Source organism: Leiobunum rupestre, chromosome 1, assembly GCF_980474605.1.
Source record: "Leiobunum rupestre chromosome 1, qqLeiRupe1.1.hap1, whole genome shotgun sequence".
Taxonomy (NCBI): domain Eukaryota; kingdom Metazoa; phylum Arthropoda; class Arachnida; order Opiliones; family Sclerosomatidae; genus Leiobunum; species Leiobunum rupestre.
The window spans coordinates 26,479,488-26,499,984 of record NC_143384.1 but is presented as its reverse complement, the minus strand read 5'-3'; the positions used below and the strand labels follow the sequence as shown (position 1 = coordinate 26,499,984).

General features: G+C 36.7%; 1 protein-coding gene across 1 annotated transcript; it reads left to right on the top strand.

Annotated features, from left to right (window-relative positions):
• The first annotated feature begins 6,792 nt into the window (after nt 1–6,792).
• On the top strand, nt 6,793–8,231 carry LOC149961986 (uncharacterized). The gene is made up of 5 exons (XM_090164019.1): nt 6,793–6,901; nt 6,955–7,108; nt 7,161–7,507; nt 7,606–7,713; nt 7,789–8,231. Exons 1-5 carry the CDS (start codon nt 6,793–6,795, stop codon nt 8,229–8,231), a joined length of 1,161 nt encoding a protein of 386 aa, XP_090020145.1.
• The last annotated feature ends 12,266 nt before the right edge of the window (nt 8,232–20,497 follow it).

Here is a 20,497-nt window from a genome sequence, read left to right as displayed (position 1 = left end):
GTTTATTTGAAGAAAATAGATTTCGTTTACTAGTGAATAAATGCATTTCTTTAAAATATATTTTTTTAAACAATTATTTATCCGAATAATATTTCGCTGTTCACAAAGAAAATGTTGTATATATGTTTTAGGGCTTATGTTATTTAAGAAATAGTTATTCACGGAATAAAGGTCTAAAGCAGCTTTTTTTCTTTTAACGAACTCAAACCTTCAAAAACGTATATTAAGTATAAATATATCCAAATCTTAAATAAACAATAGGCGAATTCATTTACGAAAAAAATTCACGACTGGATAAATTTAAAACAATTTGAAATTTTTTTATTGGTAATGTAATATCTACATGTACGAAAGAAAAAACGGTATCGCTTTTGTTAACTTTTATCCAAATCGAGAACACTTTTTTAAGAGACCCGAGCTCCATTTCAGTATAATTTGAGGTCGCTGTCGGTTAGTAGACCATTTTAAATAAAATTCCCTGAACGTTTTCAAGTACATCTAAGAGCACCACTATAGGATCTCTAATATTTTATATACAAAAAAACTAGGATTTGTCTATAAACCTACGGAAATAGTTTAGTTCCAAGGCAAGAATTTAGGACTTCTACGCGATGTACATTGAGGATTCAGGGAATCGATGAGTTAACAATTTTCAGAAAGAAAATTCTCTTACTTTTTGGATTCAATTAAAAATTCCCTGACATGTCCCTGACTTTTTGGGTCTATTTTCAACTTCCCTGACTTTTCCAGGTCGTGTACGAACCCTGAACAAAAATTCAAAGACGCCCCTTTTACGGATACGTTGCTCGGTTGAATGGTGCCTTCAGACTCTGGGCAACTGTCTTAGTTTTTTGGTCGAACTTTTTAGGGCCCCAAGTACCCAAAAAGACCCACGAACTAAATACATACAGCGACAACGAAGGAGCAATCTCCTGATGAAATTAATGTACGATTAACTTTTCTTTTGTCAAAAACATGAGGGATAGGGAATGTCCACCTTATGTATTCAAATGGCCCAACTTGCGAAAGCGACTACGAAGTGTTTAAGCGGAGAATATCTCCTATCGTTTGATGTACAACTTTCATATTTATCTTTTTGGGTGCGATAGCAGCCAATGCCCAATTTATGGACGAGGAAGATTTCTACGTTCTATTTTGATAGATCCAAACATGCGGATCTACTTCGCAATGGCGTAGCTAAGGTAAGTATTACCCAATGTGGAAATTTAGAGTGTCACTCTTGCACATTGAGCGAGGTATGATTTTATTCTTATGTTTTTTTAAATTTCACCCCTTTCTTGACGGTGCAATAAAATATTTGGGTGGTGCACGATAGTGCACTCTTGGTGCAATAGATTAGGTACTTTATTATTATCAAAATCGAATATGGAGGGGCTGTCGTTAACTTAGCCCCCCACTTTGATTTTTGAATTTCCCGCCTTTCCCCGAAGGTGCATAAAATATTTTTGGTGGTGCATGATGGGTGAAATAAGGTGCACTAGCTAATTATAAAATTGCTTACTTGGGGGGGCTAACTTAATGGAGCCGCGAGGGCTGGAAATCGCGCTAAGAGTCGTAGACAAGCGCTTCTAAAATACCGAGGTCGGAGCCGATGCTCCGAGGATGTGTCTGAGCCGGATGCAAAATTCTAGAGCCGGAGCCAGGAGCCGGCTCCGATTGCGCTAATTTTTTTAAGCGCATGTATATATTAAGATAACACTAATGTTTCTGTGAAAGAATACATTATTGTGTTTCAAAAGCTAATCAAAGCGTTAAATAAACTTCACAAAAGGGTCATTCCATTTAAAATCAGGTAACGCGACCACCGTGAGTAAACGGATTTTCATCAAATTTGGAACACATATTTCTGTTACCAAACGATGAAAGATTGCGAAATATGTTTCCAAAATAATAAGCGGTTTTTGATTTATATCAAAATGGCCGCCACCCCTGAAAAACCGTCTCTTTGAAAACTCAAATCCGTACCTTTTTATATAATTCACTGTAAAATCCTATTTTTACATACAATCTCAACGGAATTGACGTAGCTTATGTAAAACAAAGCGAGAAAAACGAAATCAAACATGACGTATCAATTATATTTTCTGCGTTATCAAGTCTTTTTTTTAAGGAAAAGTAGATTAGGGGGGTGTTATTTTGAGACAATAACGCAAGACGCCCAACTCGAAAATAATTAAATAATATTTGACTTTATAGAGCGTAAAGAGACCTTTCTAACCATATATTAGTATATTTGAGTATTTGTGTGTATAACGGCAATAACTGTTTTTTTAAAAATGCAAGAAATAAGGTTTTAGCGTTTAATCAAATCCGTACCCTTTTATATAATTAACTGTAAAAACTTATTTTTACCTACAGTCTCAACGAAATTGACGTAGTTTATGTAAAACAAAGCGATAAAACCGAAAATGGAATAAAAATAACGTATCATTTATCTTTTTGGCGTTATCAAGTCTTTTTTTTAAGAAAAAGTAGATAAGGGGGGTTTTCTTTTTGAGACAATAACGCAAGACGCCCAACTCGAAAATAATTATATCATATTGGCCGTTATAGAGCGTAAAGAGACGGTTCTAACCATATATTAGTATATTTGAGATTTTGTGTGTATAACGGCAATAACTGTATTTGAAAAACTGCAAGAAATACGGTTTTAACGTTTAATCAAATCCGTACTTTTTAGAAAGTATCTTATGAAAACCTTCTATTTTCTAGAAATTCAAATATAATAATATACTTAACGTAAGCAAATTTGACAAAACGAGAAACATACATTCGATCTGGTTTAGGAATATTTTTAAATACTGAAATTTTCGTTTCAAAGAACCCCGAGAGCGACCCCAAGCCTCGGATTAACCTGAGCGAATTGACCCGAGGTCATAACATGAATTATAACTTACTGAGTTTACAGCACACATTGCTGCGATCGGACGATACGACGATACCTTCACTCGACTTTCGCTCTCAGTTTCTTTGAAGAAAAACAACGATAAAAAGCGCTAACCGAGGAACTAACGCGATCGAACCGTCGGAGTGAGCTAACGAGAGGGAACTAACCCATTTCTAATTTTTCAATAAAATGGGGGATAATGGGTTGTTGTCTTAGTTGTTGTCGGAACTTGTTGTACGCGTAAGCTGAGGCATAAATAACGTCATACCATCGGCTCGACCAACGGTGATTTCCCCGCTCGGGCTATACGAGTAAACGTCGTCGTCCCCCCGCAAAATTCCTTCTTCACTTTCCCATGGAATTTCACCTTCGTCCTTGCCTCAGAGTTCCACTCGTTCCCTCCGTCTTTCCTAAATCGAATTTAAAAAGTTTTTTCCCCTATATTTCCAATATTACACAAAATCATTTGGTAATACGTGAGTTTAAAATATTATGCAATCATGCACTGCACTATATAATAGTACATCTTAATAGACAACGTACTAAACTTACTACGCGCAATATTACTTGATAATATTGCGATATTATGCAGTATTACACGGTATTACAAGGTAATCCACCATTTTATACAATAATTCACCATATTACAATACTACGCTGTATTACCAAGTAATTTGTAGTAATTATTCGTAATACAAATAGAAGTGTACACCTACTGCACGAAGTGTTTACCCCCTCGGGATCAATATGTCGCTGCCATCTATGATGAGGAATGGTATGTAACCACCGTACTTGCCACTCACAAAGAAAAGAACGATTATCGTTTAAAGTTCATGTTTAGAGATCGACTTACGAATGTCTTTATTTGGCCTAGAAGAACAGACGAATGCTTTGTTCCCCTTAAAGATATACTTTGCCTATTACCTGATCCAGAGCCAACGACCACTTCTGGCAGGTGTTTCATGTTTAACAGTGATTCCCTTAAACGAGTTCAAGAAATATTTGAAACGAAAATTTCAGTATTTAAAAAAAATTTCCTAAACGAGATCGAATGCAAGACAAAAAATATGAAATAAATACGACATTTTCTGTATGTTTATCGTTTTGTCACATTTTGTTACGTTAAGTATATTATTATATTTGAATTTCTAGAAAATTTATAGAAGGTTTTCATAAGATACTTTCGAAAAAGTACGGATTTGATTAAACGTTAAAACCGTATTTCTTGCAGTTTTTCAAATACAGTTATTGCCGTTATACACACAAATACTCAAATATACTAATATATGGTTAGAACCGTCTCTTTACGCTCTATAACGGCAAATATGATATAATTACTTTCGAGTTGGGCGTCTTGCGTTATTGTCTCAAAAAAACACCCCCCTAATCTACTTTTCCTTAAAAAAAAGACTTGATAACGCTGAAACTATAAATGAAACGTCATGTTTGATTTCGTTTTCGGTTTTCTCCCTTTGTTTTACATAAACTACGTCAATTCCGTTGATATTGTATGTAAAAATAGGATTTTACAGTTAATTATATAAAAGGGTACGGATTTGAGTTTTCAAATAGACGGTTTTTCAGGGGTGGCGGTCATTTTGATATAAATCAAAAACTGCTTATTATTTTAGAAAACTATTTCGCAATCTTTCATCTTTTGGCAACAGAAATATGTGTTCCAAATTTGATGAAAATCCGTTGACTCATGGTGGTCGCGTTACCTGATTTTAAATGGAATGACCCAACATCATCATTCATCAATACTAATAAAAATATTTTATTTTTACACAAGATAGATAACAAAGTTACCAGTGGAGTGTACCACTGCTACTGCTAGGACTTAAATAATTAGTATTTACCCCATCCCTCCCCCCTAATATGACGTGAGATTTTTCAAAATGCGTATTTTTAGTGTAAATACGTTAATCTGTTTGATTGCGTTGGATTTATTTAAAAAAACATAATTTGCTTAATTATTTATATTTAAGACTACTATCTTAGACAGAACGTAGTCTAGAATCACAGTGAAAAAATCGAACAATGAAATACTTAAGTTTTAAGTATTAAGGAACTACTAAAATTCGTAAAAGAATATTCATTCTAATTCAGTCCACGGGGACTCATGTGTGGTCTCAAGAGTGACTACTGGAACCAACATGTCCATGTGATTTTCAGTAAAATCATCTGCTCCTTCAACCTCGCTCTGACTTAGCCACTTTAAACCGTTTTCGCTTGCACCCAGAAGCTCAATAACTCGGCGTGTGACAATCCGTGAAGGTCACACTTTGCGCCTTGGTGCAGGCAGTGGCGTAACTAAGGACCCGCAGACCCCGCGACCGCGGGGGGGGGCATGACATTTTCACCAAATAGGGGGCCCTTTCGTTTTAAGTATTGATTTTTAATTTATTAAAATTTTTAAATAATTAAAAAAATTATGCTTTAACTATTGGTAAAAATGTAGAAATCTGGCAATATTTTCAGAGAACTTGTAAAAATAAGAAAAATATATTTTTTTTTTATAAAGAGTCCTTTTGATATCCTGCGGGGGAGCACAAATTTTTTCGTTACGCCACTGGGTGCAGGTGGTGCTCTGTGGACCGCACGTTGGTGCTCTGCAGCCCTGGTGATGGATGAAAAGTGGATACCGCATGTACTGCAGCATCTCTTTTTCAGATCACCACGTACACTACGGCAATAGTGGTCATAGGGCATGCTGATGAAGGTGTGCAAGGGTAGAATTACTCAATTTACACTGTTTCTTGCGGAAAAAAATTACGTGATATTTGCCGAAACCCCCCTCTCCTCCACGTGAGAATGGGTGAGATTCAGCTCGATCCCTTCCCTCCCCTAAACGCCTCACGTAACTTATGGACGCTCCCAAAGCTTATACATAAAAATTACCATAAAAGTATTGGAGCCGGCTCCGGAGCCGACTACTGGAGCCGGTTTAAAACACTTGGAGCCGGAGCCTCGGCTCCAGATCCGGCTCGGAACTGGAGCCGGAGCCGACTGGAGCCGATAGGGTTTAAGGCGGAGCCGGAGCCGTATTGGAGCCGGAGCCATGTGGAGCGCTACTTTAAGCCATTGTCGACATGGATAAAAAGAAAAGGTTAGCGGCTCGCTCCAGATGGCGAATTTTTTTATTTGAACAATATTTATCCAAAAGCATAAGTCAGTTAAATTACCTTAGTTACACAACACATTCAACGTAAAATATCCATTGTTTATATGAATAAAAAATAGACATTGTTTATAAATATATAAAAATACTCGTTTCCAACTTCACTATTCCAAAGGATATGTTTATGAAAAAATTTTTGGTCATGAACAAAAGTGATAAGAACAAAAAATCTTGCATATATTTTACTAATAATATAAGCGAATTCAAGTTTTATCCAAATGAATAATATTTTAAAATAAAAATTATCTTTATCTATTTAACGAAATGTCGATATTTTGTTTAGTTCGTCTTATGAATAATTGCAATTTATTCATTTCTACAACTCTATCCTTAAAGAAATTCTCCAAAAAACTATAAATATTTTAGGATAATGGATATTCGATTCCGAGCACTAAGAAGGCCTGATTAGCAATTAAACTGTCCCAAGTGCGCTTTCGCTTGTCGAGAAGTCGACGTGCTTGGTCATGTCATAAGCAACGAAGGGATAAAAATCAACGAAGGTAAAGTCAAGAGCATCAGGCAATATGCCGCACCTAAGAATGTTGCAGAGCTCGCAACCTTAATAGGTATGGTCACTTACCATACACGATTTGTTCCCAACTACGCAGACATGGTCGCACCTCTTTAGCGTCTCAAAAGAAAAGGTGTCCCTTGGAAGTGGGGCAATGTCGAAAGTAAAAGCTTTGAAGATTTTAAAAATAGTATGGCCAAGGCAGTTATCTTACACGTACCCGATGATAATCTTCCGTTTATAGTTACTACAGATGCCAGTGATTATGCCATTTGGGCAATGCTGTCTCAAATACAAGATGGTAAAGAAGTTCCGATGGCGTATACCAGTTGTATATTCAAGGGGGCTGAATAGAAATACAGTATACCGGAGAAGGAATGCCTTACGATAGTCTATGCAATAGAAAAGTTCAGGTATCATTTAGATGGGCGAAAGTTCACAGTGGTAACAGATCACAAAGCTTTGACTTGGCTGTTCAATCTAAAGAATCCCAAGAACAAGTTGATCCGTTGGGCTTTGCTTTTACAGGAATACAACTTTGACGTTGTATATATACCTAGGAAAACGAACAGGGTAGCAGATGCATTGTCAAGATCAGTAGAAGTGCTGCAACGAGATAAAACTATACCCTTAAAGCAATTATTAACCATTTATCTAGCTACGGGTCAGCAGGCACTTGAACCTATTCTTATATATGACATCAAGAAAGCCCAAGAGGAAGATGAAGTCTGGAGTCCTTTTCTGGCGGATCTACGTAATGGTACTCACCATGCCCAGTATGAACTGAACAAAGATATAATCTATCGCAAGTCAACGCCCCAAAAACCTTCCAAAGCGTTAGTTCCTGAATCTCTACATGAACGCCTCTTCCATCAATACCACAATCATCCTACCGCTGGACACAGAGGTAAAATTGTAACTGAACATAAGATAACTAAGAAATATTTCTATCCAAATTTCCGGAAGATCATTTATGACTGGATGCGACAATGTAATACCTGTCAGCGAGGAATTTGAAGACACCTGGTAAAATGATCAGTAACACCTCAACTGATGGTCCGAACCAATTAGTTGGTATCGACATGATGGGATCGCTACTAACCACTGCCAAAGGCAATAGATTAATTGTGGTAATAGTAGACTACTTTACAAAGTATGTGGAATTATTTGCTATTCGTAATATTTCAGCTTGCACTGTAGCCAATGTGTTCCTTAAATACGTCTCGAGACATGGAGGTCCCGAACGAGTCCTATCCGATAATGATTCACAGTTCACTTCAGCAGTATGGCAAGAAATGTGTCGACTGATGAAAATAAAGCCACGTTTTACCACACCCAAACATCCTCAAACCAATTTGAGTGAACGAGTTAACAGAGTTCTGGGTGAATTACTAAGTATGTATGTCGGAAATGCCCATAACAAATGGGATATAGGACTGGAGTTTCATCAATTTGCTATTAATAGTGTACATCATAAAACTTTAAAAACGTCTCCATTCTATTTGACATATGGACGGGAACCTCAAATGCCATGGGAGGAAGAAAAGCACCTACGATCGAAGCATATGAGAGAGGACCGCTTCTGGAATTACATCAATCCTTGGAGGCAGTCCAACAGTTTGCCAGACTAGCCCAGGAGAAGCAGAAACACTATTATGACCTAAAATTATCCGGTTCCGAAATGGAAGTAGGTCAATTAGTATGGAAAAGAACCCATAAACTATCTAACGCAGCTGCAGGTGTCATGGCTAAGCTCCTACCCAAATGGCAAGGTCCGTATAAAATCCTACAAAAAATTAGCCCGGTAACCTACGAATTGGAAGAACTTAGAACTGGTAAAAACGTTGGTAGATGGCATATAGAACAACTAAAGAACTTTATTGAACAAGAAAATCCTAATTCTACGTCCAGTGAATCAGTAGTCTTAAGAGAAGACTCTGATGACTCCGAAGTCGAAGAAGATAATCATGAGCCAGAGGAATCGGAGGGCGAAGATCCCGAGCTAGAGGAAACCAGCCTACTAGAGCCAGCTGATAATAACGTCGAAACCGAGGACCCAGTCGAAACTACATCACAATTCCTGAAACCATTGGAACTAGGATGGACTCGTGAGGTAGTCTTTCGAAAAATGCTACCCTGGGACGTATTGGCGACACTTACTACTATTCACCACAGTCAAGTTGTATTGGAACCCGAAAAATAATGGGTACAACAACTCTCAACGGTTTTGCGTTCTAAATGGTCTTCTTATCATGTAAAAAAAATTATACCACTTTATGCGAAGGGGAACATGTCTATAAATGGCCGCCATTTTGTCTATTTTTAGTTTTTTGACGTTCTTGCGTGAACGATACTACATAGGCCTATAGTTCCTTTGGCAAAGTTGTTCAGACCATAATTGTCTATCGTGTCATATCTCATTTGGTAACATAGCATAGACCTAACATGTGTAACATAACCGAAATCTACCCTTTGTTTTAATTTTTTTGACATCCTTGCGTGAACGATACTATATTGGCCAATACCTCTTATAGAAAGGTTGTCCAGAAACACATTTGCTATCGTTTGATATATCATTTGTTAAAATAGCGTAAGCGCCTCCTGGTGGGAAAAGATGGAGGCAAGGTCCCTATCAACCCTTCACAGCTTTACAATCGTATTATTTGTACTAACACAACTACAGAAGATTTAAATTAATGTTTCAAATACGAACTGGCTTCATTCCCTCCCTCAATTTTTGTTGATGGGTACTTGAGAAAAACCACCAAGTCTAATCTTTTGAAGGAACTAGATAAACTTGAAACTCCAACTAATTCGGTCATACAGAATGTTAATTACATCTTTGTGATTGATGGTGGGCATTTACTATACAAAGTTGTTTGGCACCAACCTTCAACTTACTCTAATATTGTAGAACAGTACATTCACTACTTAAAATATCACCACGGATCAAATAATTCGAATATTACAGTAGTATTTGTCGGCTATGATTTAGAACACAAAAGTACCAAGTTGAAAGTACACCTAAAGAGAGCAAAAAATATTCCAGATATAGTTATTAAACCAGAACTGTTTTGCTCAGTACCTCACAGTGATTTTCTCTCAAACTTGAAAAACAAAAAGGCACAGGTAAAAGAACTCACTACGGAATTGGTAAAGGCTAAAATTAATGTCACTCACGCTCCCTCTGACGCAGATACTGTAGTAATAACAACTTCGTTGGGACTGAAACGAAGAAATAACCACGTATTTATTGTTGCTGACGACACGGATATAATGGTTTTGCTAATATATCATTGTAAAAAAAAGGATTTTTTATGATAAGACCTGGAAAAATTCCAAACCTGACAAAAGTACAGATATCCACAGTTTGAAGACGAAACTAAAAGATAGAGCTGAAATTTTGCCTTTTATTCATGCCTCTTCGGGTTGCGCTACTACGTCTTCTTTTTATAAGAAAGGAAAGAATAAAGTCCTTAAACTTCTCGTGGATAATCCAAGTTTAATTCAAAATGCCAAATTCTTCAACATAAGAAACTCAGATCGCCAAGAGCTTATGAAAGCTGGAGATGAAATTATTTTAAAACTTTACGGTGCAAATGCTAGAACCAAAACTCTTTACGATCATAGATTCCTTATGTACAACAACTTCGCTTCGAAGCAACTTTTGAAAAGTTCTTTTGAATTTGCCTCGCTTCCTGCCACGTCGCAAGCTGCAAAATATCATATCGTTCCGAAGTAGCTCCAGAAAGGATTTTACATCTTATATTTTATGGAGTAAAGTAAGTAACTGCGTTACAGCTTGTTCTTGTTGAAAATATGGCATAAACTGTTCGGCCATGTGCGGTGAATGCAACGGAATCGGCTGTCTCAACTCTTATAAAGAAAATGAGGAACAGTATGAAGACGTGTCCGATTGTGAAGAATTATAAGAAATATATATTTAATATTTATGTTTTATCTTAAATAGTTACTTAAACTTACATAAAATTTTACAAGTGCGCATTTAATAACACTAAAATGCATAAATAAAATAATGTTATTATGAATAAAAAATCTTAATTATTTCTACTATTAAATTCCAGACGAATATGGACCTTACTTCCATCTTTGCCCACCAGGAGGCGCTTACGCTATTTTAACAAATGATATATCAAACGATAGCAAATGTTTTTCTGTAAAACTTTGCTATCGGAGGTATTGGCCAATATAGTATCGTTCACGCAAGGATGTCAAAAAAAAACTAAAAAAAGGGTAGACTTCGGTTGTTACACATGTTCAATCTATACCCACCAGGTGGCGCTCATGCTTTGGTAACAAATGAGATATGACACGATAGACAATTATGGTCTGAACAACTTTGCCAAAGAAACTATAGGCCTATGTAGTATCGTTCACGCAAGAACGTCAAAAAACTAAAAATATACAAAATGGCGGCCATTTTTAGACATGTTAGCGGATAATTTTTGAAATTTCGTAACATATTCTTGTAACAGGCTAACCCGCCACGACGGCGCCATGTGAAACGATGTCACCAAGCGGAACGATGAACGAAAAGCGGAGGGGCAGGCTTACCTCGAAGTTGTTGCGTTAAACTCCGACCCTCGAAAAATGCCTTTGGGGCTAGTACGAGGTGATCTGCTCCCTCCCACCACCACCCTTTGATCGGTCGGCCAAGACTCTTACGTTACCCCCGGAGCGCCCTTCACAGCCTCAACCGCAAACTCCACTGAACTCGCGCCTTTACGAACACGGCGAGGTAATCATTTCCAACAACCCTATCCAAGACCAACGGGGGCGCATTCGGGAAAAAATGTTGCTCCTCTCTTGAAAACGTTTCTTTTTCTCTTTCTCCTCCTGCGCAGTCGCAAGTGACGTCTCTGGAGTTCGTGTTTTCGAGAGACCGAATTAGAGGGAGCATATAGTTTACTACTTTAATTTGTCTGTCGTTCCTTTTGGCTTTTTAAATGTTCTCAAAAGTCGCCAAATTTTAAATTAGATTAACCAGCAATATTCAATTTCAGTTTAATTTAATTTTATATCCTTTAATTTTTCATAATTTTTTGTAATCTACTATATTATATTATATTTAATATAATTATGGAACGACGAGCCGCGGTTCGAAACGTCTCTATAGGGTTCGTGCGTAGTTTAAATTTTGGTCATAAGTATCGCAACCTACCGACCGAGGTTTAAATTGAATATATTAAAGCTGTCTGCTCGTTCAAAATTCTCTCTGCGCGACAACTGAAAGTTTAACCGAAAAACCTAGAAATTCAAAAGTCATCTGCTATTTCTTCACATATTTAGTTGACGGTTATTAAGGCAGATGGCCCTATATTTCCTAAGCTCGAAGCTTATAATACCAAAAAAAAATATTATTGAAAAATATTTTTAAACCTTTTCACGGGTAATTCTTCGTAAAAATAATATTAATATTTTATTTCTAATTCCACCAGGACCTAAAACTAACATGGATCGATATGATTTTATAATCTGTTATATTTCATAATATCATATGTTAAAATCTATTATATTTCATATAATATCTTTTATAGTCTTTTATATTTCATAATACTCTATTTCATTATATTATATTACATTGTATTATAACTTGGTAAAATTATAATTTAAATATGATGTTACTTCTGTTAAAAATAAATAAAACTACGGCGACGTCACTCACGTTTGCGTTTTTTAACGGGAGAGTTTGGTTTTCTTGTATGAAAAGAGGCTGTATGCGCTAACCTATATAAGAGATTTTTCTAGGAACCTTGATCCAAGACGACCCGATTCAGGGGGAAACTCTAATTTGGTTTCCCCCCCTTGGGGCAACGAAATGAAAACGAAAGGGAGATATTGAGAGATCGACGTTTGGCACATTGCCAACGTATGTTTGAAGGTCGTGATTACTCTCTGAAGCGGAACGAAGAGTTTTAGCGGTGCATATTTAAAACCGAAGAAAATAATGAAGAGGAATAGAAACAATTTTTTCTAGGAGGCGTAAATCGTTTGGACTTTTAAGGCCTATTGGTTTTTAACGTCAGTGTAAGAACTGCGAATATCTAAAACCCAAGTAAATAAAAACAATGATTGGAAGCTGTATTTTTTTAGGTCTTTTAGTATTGTATAACAAACATTTTTATATCGAGGTTTCAAATAATGTTTAGTCGTCATTTTTTATTTCTATCGCTTAATAAATTATGTTTCATCTTGAACCCGTTTCGGTTGTCCCCAACGTTTTCGCCCTCCCGCAGCCGCTAATTGGTCTAAGGCCAACAATTATTTATTACCGTATTATTTTTCGGTTTCTTTCGCGTATTGAAAGTAAGCCAGTTTTGCTTTTCGCCCGTAGTCTTTACCGTATTATTTTTCGGTATTCTTTCGAGTTTTGCTTTTCGCGTACCGTATTATTTTTCGGTTTTCTTTCACGTATTGAAAGTTAACGAGGTTTGCTTTTCGCCCGTATTCTTTACCGTATTATTTTTCGGTTTCCTTTCGCGTATTATAAGTTAGCGAGGTTTGCTTTTCGCCCGTATTCTTTACCGTATTATTTTTCGGTTTCCTTTCGCGTATTATAAGTTAGCGAGGTTTGCTTTTCGCCCGTATTCTTTACCGTATTATTTTTCGGTTTTCTTTCGCGTATTATAAGTTAGCGAGGTTTGCTTTTCGCCCGTATTCTTTACCGTATTATTTTTCGGTTTTCTTTCGCGTATTATAAGTTAGCGAGGTTTGCTTTTCGCCCGTATTCTTTACCTTATTATTTTTCGGTATTCTTTCGAGTTTTGCTTTTCACGTACCGTATTATTTTTCGGTTTTCTTTCGCGTATTATAAGTTAGCGAGGTTTGCTTTTCGCCCGTATTCTTTACCGTATTAGTTTTTGGTTTTCTTTCGCGTATTGAAAGTTAACGAGGTTTGCTTTTCGCCCGTATTCTTTACCGTATTAGTTTTTGGTTTTCTTTCGCGTATTGAAAGTTAACGAGGTTTGCTTTTCGCCCGTATTCTTTACCGTATTATTTTTCGGTTTTCTTTCGCGTATTATAAGTTAGCGAGGTTTGCTTTTCGCCCGTATTCTTTACCGTATTATTTTTCGGTTTTCTTTCGCGTATTATAAGTTAGCGAGGTTTGCTTTTCGCCCGTATTCTTTACCGTATTATTTTTCGGTTTTCTTTCGCGTATTATAAGTTAGCGAGGTTTGCTTTTCGCCCGTATTCTTTACCGTATTATTTTTCGGTTTTCTTTCGCGTATTATAAGTTAGCGAGGTTTGCTTTTCGCCCGTATTCTTTACCGTATTAGTTTTTGGTTTTCTTTCGCGTATTGAAAGTTAACGAGGTTTGCTTTTCGCCCGTATTCTTTACCATATTAATTTTCGGTTTTCTTTCGCGTATTATAAGTTAGCGAGGTTTGCTTTTCGCCAGTATTCTTTACCATATTATTTTTCGGTCCTTTCGCGTATTATAAGTTAGCGAGGTTTGCTTTTCGCCCGTATTCTTTACCATATTATTTTTCGGTTTTCTTTCGCGTATTATAAGTTAGCGAGGTTTGCTTTTCGCCCGTATTCTTTACCTTATTATTTTTCGGTATTCTTTCGAGTTTTGCTTTTCACGTACCGTATTATTTTTCGGTTTTCTCTCGCGTATTATAAGTTAGCGAGGTTTGCTTATCGCCCGTATTCTTTACCGTATTAGTTTTTGGTTTTCTTTCGCGTATTGAAAGTTAACGAGGTTTGCTTTTCGCCCGTATTCTTTACCGTATTATTTTTCGGTTTTCTTTCGCGTATTATAAGTTAGCGAGGTTTGCTTTTCGCCCGTATTCTTTACCGTATTATTTTTCGGTTTTCTTTCGCGTATTATAAGTTAGCGAGGTTTGCTTTTCGCCCGTATTCTTTACCGTATTAGTTTTTGGTTTTCTTTCGCGTATTGAAAGTTAACGAGGTTTGCTTTTCGCCCGTATTCTTTACCGTATTATTTTTCGGTTTCCTTTCGCGTATTATAAGTTAGCGAGGTTTGCTTTTCGCCCGTATTCTTTACCGTATTATTTTTCGGTTTTCTTTCACGTATTATAAGTTAGCGAGGTTTGCTTTTCGCCCGTATTCTTTACCGTATTATTTTTCGGTATTCTTTCGAGTTTTGCTTTTCACGTACCGTATTATTTTTCGGTTCTTTCGCGTATTATAAGTTAGCGAGGTTTGCTTTTCGCCCGTATTCTTTACCGTATTAGTTTTTGGTTTTCTTTCGCGTATTGAAAGTTAACGAGGTTTGCTTTTCGCCCGTATTCTTTACCGTATTATTTTTCGGTTTTCATTCGCGTATTATAAGTTAGCGAGGTTTGCTTTTCGCCCTTATTCTTTACCGTATTATTTTTCGGTTTTCTTTCGCGTATTATAAGTTAGCGAGGTTTGCTTTTCGCCCGTATTCTTTACCGTATTATTTTTCGGTATTCTTTCGAGTTTTGCTTTTCACGTACCGTATTATTTTTCGGTTTTCTTTCGCGTATTATAAGTTAGCGAGGTTTGCTTTTCACCCGTATTCTTTACCGTATTAGTTTTTGGTTTTCTTTCGCGTATTGAAAGTTAACGAGGTTTGCTTTTCGCCCTTATTCTTTACCGTATTAGTTTTTGGTTTTCTTTCGCGTATGGAAAGTTAACTAGGTTTGCTTTTCGCCCTTATTCTTTACCGTATTAGTTTTTGGTTTTCTTTCGCGTATTGAAAGTAAACGAGGTTTGCTTTTCGCCCGTATTCTTTACCGTATTATTTTTCGGTTTTCTTTCGAGTTTTGCTTTTCACGTACCGTATTATTTTTCGGTTTTCTTTCGCGTATTATAAGTTAGCGAGGTTTGCTTTTCGCCCGTATTCTTTACCGTATTAGTTTTTGGTTTTCTTTCGCGTATTGAAAGTTAACGAGGTTTGCTTTTCGCCCTTATTCTTTACCGTATTAGTTTTTGGTTTTCTTTCGCGTATTGAAAGTTAGCGAGGTTTGCTTTTCGCCCGTATTCTTTACCGTTTAATTTTTCGGTTTTCTTTCGCGTATTATAAGTTAGCGAGGTTTGCTTTTCGCCCGTATTCTTTACCGTATTATTTTTCGGTTTTCTTTCGCGTATTATAAGTTAGCGAGGTTTGCTTTTCGCCCGTATTCTTTACCGTATTAGTTTTTGGTTTTCTTTCGCGTATTGAAAGTTAACGAGGTTTGCTTTTAGCCCGTATTCTTTACCGTATTATTTTTCGGTTTTCATTCGCGTATTATAAGTTAGCGAGGTTTGCTTTTCGCCCGTATTCTTTACCATATTAGTTTTTGGTTTTCTTTCGCGTATTGAAAGTTAACGAGGTTTGCTTTTCGCCCGTATTCTTTACCGTATTGTTTTTCGGTTTTCTTTCGCGTATTATAAGTTAGCGAGGTTTGCTTTTCGCCCGTATTCTTTACCGTATTATTTTTCGGTTTTCTTTCGCGTATTATAAGTTAGCGAGGTTTGCTTTTCGCCCGTATTCTTTACCGTATTATTTTTCGGTTTTCTTTCGCGTTTTATAAGTTAACGAGGTTTGCTTTTCGCCCGTATTCTTTACCGTATTATTTTTCGGTTTTCTTTCGCGTATTATAAGTTAGCGATGTTTGCTTTTCGCCCGTATTCTTTACCGTAGTATTTTTCGGTTTTCTTTCGCGTATTATAAGTTAACGAGGTTTGCTTTTCGCCCGTATTCTTTACCGTATTATTTTTCGGTTTTCTTTCGCGTATTATAAGTTAGCGAGGGTTGCTTTTCGCCCGTATTCTTTACCGTATTAGTTTTTGGTTTTCTTTCGCGTATTGTAAGTTAGCGAGGTTTGCTTTTCGCCCGTATTCTTTACCGTATTTTTTTTCGGTTTTCTTTCGCGTATTATAAGTTAGCGAGGTTTGCTTTTCGCCCGTATTCTTTACCGTATTAGTTTTTGGTTTTCTTTCGCGTATTGTAAGTTAACGAGGTTTGCTTTTCGCCCGTATTCTTTACCGTATTATTTTTCGGTTTTCATTCGCGTATTATAAGTTAGCGAGGTTTGCTTTTCGCCCGTATTCTTTACCGTATTATTTTTCGGTTTTCTTTCGCGTATTATAAGTTAGCGAGGTTTGCTTTTCGCCCGTATTCTTTTCCGTATTATTTTTCGGTTTTGTTTCGCGTATTATAAGTTAGCGAGGTTTGCTTTTCGCCCGTATTCTTTACCGTATTAGTTGTGGGTTTTCTTTCGCGTATTATAAGTTAGCGAGGTTTGCTTTTCGCCCGTATTCTTTACCGTATTAGTTTTTGGTTTTCTTTCGCGTATTGTAAGTTAACGAGGTTTGCTTTTCGCCCGTATTCTTTACCGTATTATTTTTCGGTTTTCATTCGCGTATTATAAGTTAGCGAGGTTTGCTTTTCGCCCGTATTCTTTACCGTATTATTTTTCGGTTTTCTTTCGCGTATTATAAGTTAGCGAGGGTTGCTTTTCGCCCGTATTCTTTACCGTATTAGTTTTTGGTTTTCTTTCGCGTATTGTAAGTTAACGAGGTTTGCTTTTCGCCCGTATTCTTTACCGTATTATTTTTCGGTTTTCATTCGCGTATTATAAGTTAGCGAGGTTTGCTTTTCGCCCGTATTCTTTACCGTATTATTTTTCGGTTTTCTTTCGCGTATTATAAGTTAGCGAGGTTTGCTTTTCGCCCGTATTCTTTTCCGTATTATTTTTCGGTTTTCTTTCGCGTATTATAAGTTAGCGAGGTTTGATTTTCGCCCGTATTCTTTACCGTATTAGTTGTGGGTTTTCTTTCGCGTATTATAAGTTAGCGAGGTTTGCTTTTCGCCCGTATTCTTTACCGTATTAGTTTTTGGTTTTCTTTCGCGTATTGTAAGTTAACGAGGTTTGCTTTTCGCCCGTATTCTTTACCGTATTAGTTTTTGGTTTTCTTTCGCGTATGGAAAGTTAACTAGGTTTGCTTTTCGCCCTTATTTTTTACCGTATTAGTTTTTGGTTTTCTTTCGCGTATTGAAAGTAAACGAGGTTTGCTTTTCGCCCGTATTCTTTACCGTATTATTTTTCGGTTTTCTTTCGAGTTTTGCTTTTCACGTACCGTATTATTTTTCGGTTTTCTTTCGCGTATTATAAGTTAGCGAGGTTTGCTTTTCGCCCGTATTCTTTACCGTATTAGTTTTTGGTTTTCTTTCGCGTATTGAAAGTTAACGAGGTTTGCTTTTCGCCCTTATTCTTTACCGTATTAGTTTTTGGTTTTCTTTCGCGTATTGAAAGTTAGCGAGGTTTGCTTTTCGCCCGTATTCTTTACCGTTTTATTTTTCGGTTTTCTTTCGCGTATTATAAGTTAGCGAGGTTTGCTTTTCGCCCGTATTCTTTACCGTATTATTTTTCGGTTTTCTTTCGCGTATTATAAGTTAGCGAGGTTTGCTTTTCGCCCGTATTCTTTACCGTATTAGTTTTTGGTTTTCTTTCGCGTATTGAAAGTTAACGAGGTTTGCTTTTAGCCCGTATTCTTTACCGTATTATTTTTCGGTTTTCATTCGCGTATTATAAGTTAGCGAGGTTTGCTTTTCGCCCGTATTCTTTACCATATTAGTTTTTGGTTTTCTTTCGCGTATTGAAAGTTAACGAGGTTTGCTTTTCGCCCGTATTCTTTACCGTATTGTTTTTCGGTTTTCTTTCGCGTATTATAAGTTAGCGAGGTTTGCTTTTCGCCCGTATTCTTTACCGTATTATTTTTCGGTTTTCTTTCGCGTATTATAAGTTAGCGAGGTTTGCTTTTCGCCCGTATTCTTTACCGTATTATTTTTCGGTTTTCTTTCGCGTTTTATAAGTTAGCGAGGTTTGCTTTTAGCCCGTATTCTTTACCGTATTATTTTTCGGTTTTCTTTCGCGTATTATAAGTTAACGAGGTTTGCTTTTCGCCCGTATTCTTTACCGTATTATTTTTCGGTTTTCTTTCGCGTATTATAAGTTAGCGATGTTTGCTTTTCGCCCGTATTCTTTACCGTAGTATTTTTCGGTTTTCTTTCGCGTATTATAAGTTAACGAGGTTTGCTTTTCGCCCGTATTCTTTACCGTATTATTTTTCGGTTTTCTTTCGCGTATTATAAGTTAGCGAGGGTTGCTTTTCGCCCGTATTCTTTACCGTATTAGTTTTTGGTTTTCTTTCGCGTATTGTAAGTTAGCGAGGTTTGCTTTTCGCCCGTATTCTTTACCGTATTTTTTTTCGGTTTTCTTTCGCGTATTATAAGTTAGCGAGGTTTGCTTTTCGCCCGTATTCTTTACCGTATTAGTTTTTGGTTTTCTTTCGCGTATTGTAAGTTAACGAGGTTTGCTTTTCGCCCGTATTCTTTACCGTATTATTTTTCGGTTTTCATTCGCGTATTATAAGTTAGCGAGGTTTGCTTTTCGCCCGTATTCTTTACCGTATTATTTTTCGGTTTTCTTTCGCGTATTATAAGTTAGCGAGGTTTGCTTTTCGCCCGTATTCTTTTCCGTATTATTTTTCGGTTTTCTTTCGCGTATTATAAGTTAGCGAGGTTTGCTTTTCGCCCGTATTCTTTACCGTATTAGTTGTGGGTTTTCTTTCACGTATTATAAGTTAGCGAGGTTTGCTTTTCGCCCGTATTCTTTACCGTATTAGTTTTTGGTTTTCTTTCGCGTATTGTAAGTTAACGAGGTTTGCTTTTCGCCCGTATTCTTTACCGTATTATTTTTCGGTTTTCATTCGCGTATTATAAGTTAGCGAGGTTTGCTTTTCGCCCGTATTCTTTACCGTATTATTTTTCGGTTTTCTTTCGCGTATTATAAGTTAGCGAGGGTTGCTTTTCGCCCGTATTCTTTACCGTATTAGTTTTTGGTTTTCTTTCGCGTATTGTAAGTTAACGAGGTTTGCTTTTCGCCCGTATTCTTTACCGTATTATTTTTCGGTTTTCATTCGCGTATTATAAGTTAGCGAGGTTTGCTTTTCGCCCGTATTCTTTACCGTATTATTTTTCGGTTTTCTTTCGCGTATTATAAGTTAGCGAGGTTTGCTTTTCGCCCGTATTCTTTTCCGTATTATTTTTCGGTTTTCTTTCGCGTATTATAAGTTAGCGAGGTTTGCTTTTCGCCCGTATTCTTTACCGTATTAGTTGTGGGTTTTCTTTCGCGTATTATAAGTTAGCGAGGTTTGCTTTTCGCCCGTATTCTTTACCGTATTAGTTTTTGGTTTTCTTTCGCGTATTGTAAGTTAACGAGGTTTGCTTTTCGCCCGTATTCTTTACCGTATTATTTTTCGGTTTTCATTCGCGTATTATAAGTTAGCGAGGTTTGCTTTTCGCCCGTATTCTTTACCGTATTAGTTTTTGGTTTTCTTTCAAGTATTGTAAGTTAACGAGGTTTGCTTTTCGCCCGTATTCTTTACCGTATTATTTTTCGGTTTTCATTCGCGTATTATAAGTTAGCGAGGTTTGCTTTTCGCCCGTATTCTTTACCGTATTATTTTTCGGTTTTCTTTCGCGTATTATAAGTTAGCGAGGTTTGCTTTTCGCCCGTATTCTTTTCCGTATTATTTTTCGGTTTTCTTTCGCGTATTATAAGTTAGCGAGGTTTGCTTTTCGCCCGTATTCTTTACCGTATTAGTTTTTGGTTTTCTTTCGCGTATTATAAGTTAGCGAGGTTTGCTTTTCGCCCGTATTCTTTACCGTATTAGTTTTTGGTTTTCTTTCGCGTATTGTAAGTTAACGAGGTTTGCTTTTCGCCCGTATTCTTTACCGTATTATTTTTCGGTTTTCATTCGCGTATTATAAGTTAGCGAGGTTTGCTTTTCGCCCGTATTCTTTACCGTATTAGTTTTTGGTTTTCTTTCAAGTATTGTAAGTTAACGAGGTTTGCTTTTCGCCCGTATTCTTTACCGTATTATTTTTCGGTTTTCA

What these genes read in the sequence shown, in the direction of transcription:
- LOC149961986 (XM_090164019.1), top strand. Translation starts at nt 6,793, where the DNA reads ATGGCCAAGGCAGTTATCTTACACGTACCCGATGATAATCTTCCGTTT. An exon ending in TCCTACCGCTGGACACAGAG is followed by an intron (nt 7,508 to 7,605) that starts GTAAAATTGTAA and finishes AATACCTGTCAG; the next exon opens with CGAGGAATTTGAAGACACCT. An exon ending in GCTACTAACCACTGCCAAAG is followed by an intron (nt 7,714 to 7,788) that starts GCAATAGATTAA and finishes GTAATATTTCAG; the next exon opens with CTTGCACTGTAGCCAATGTG.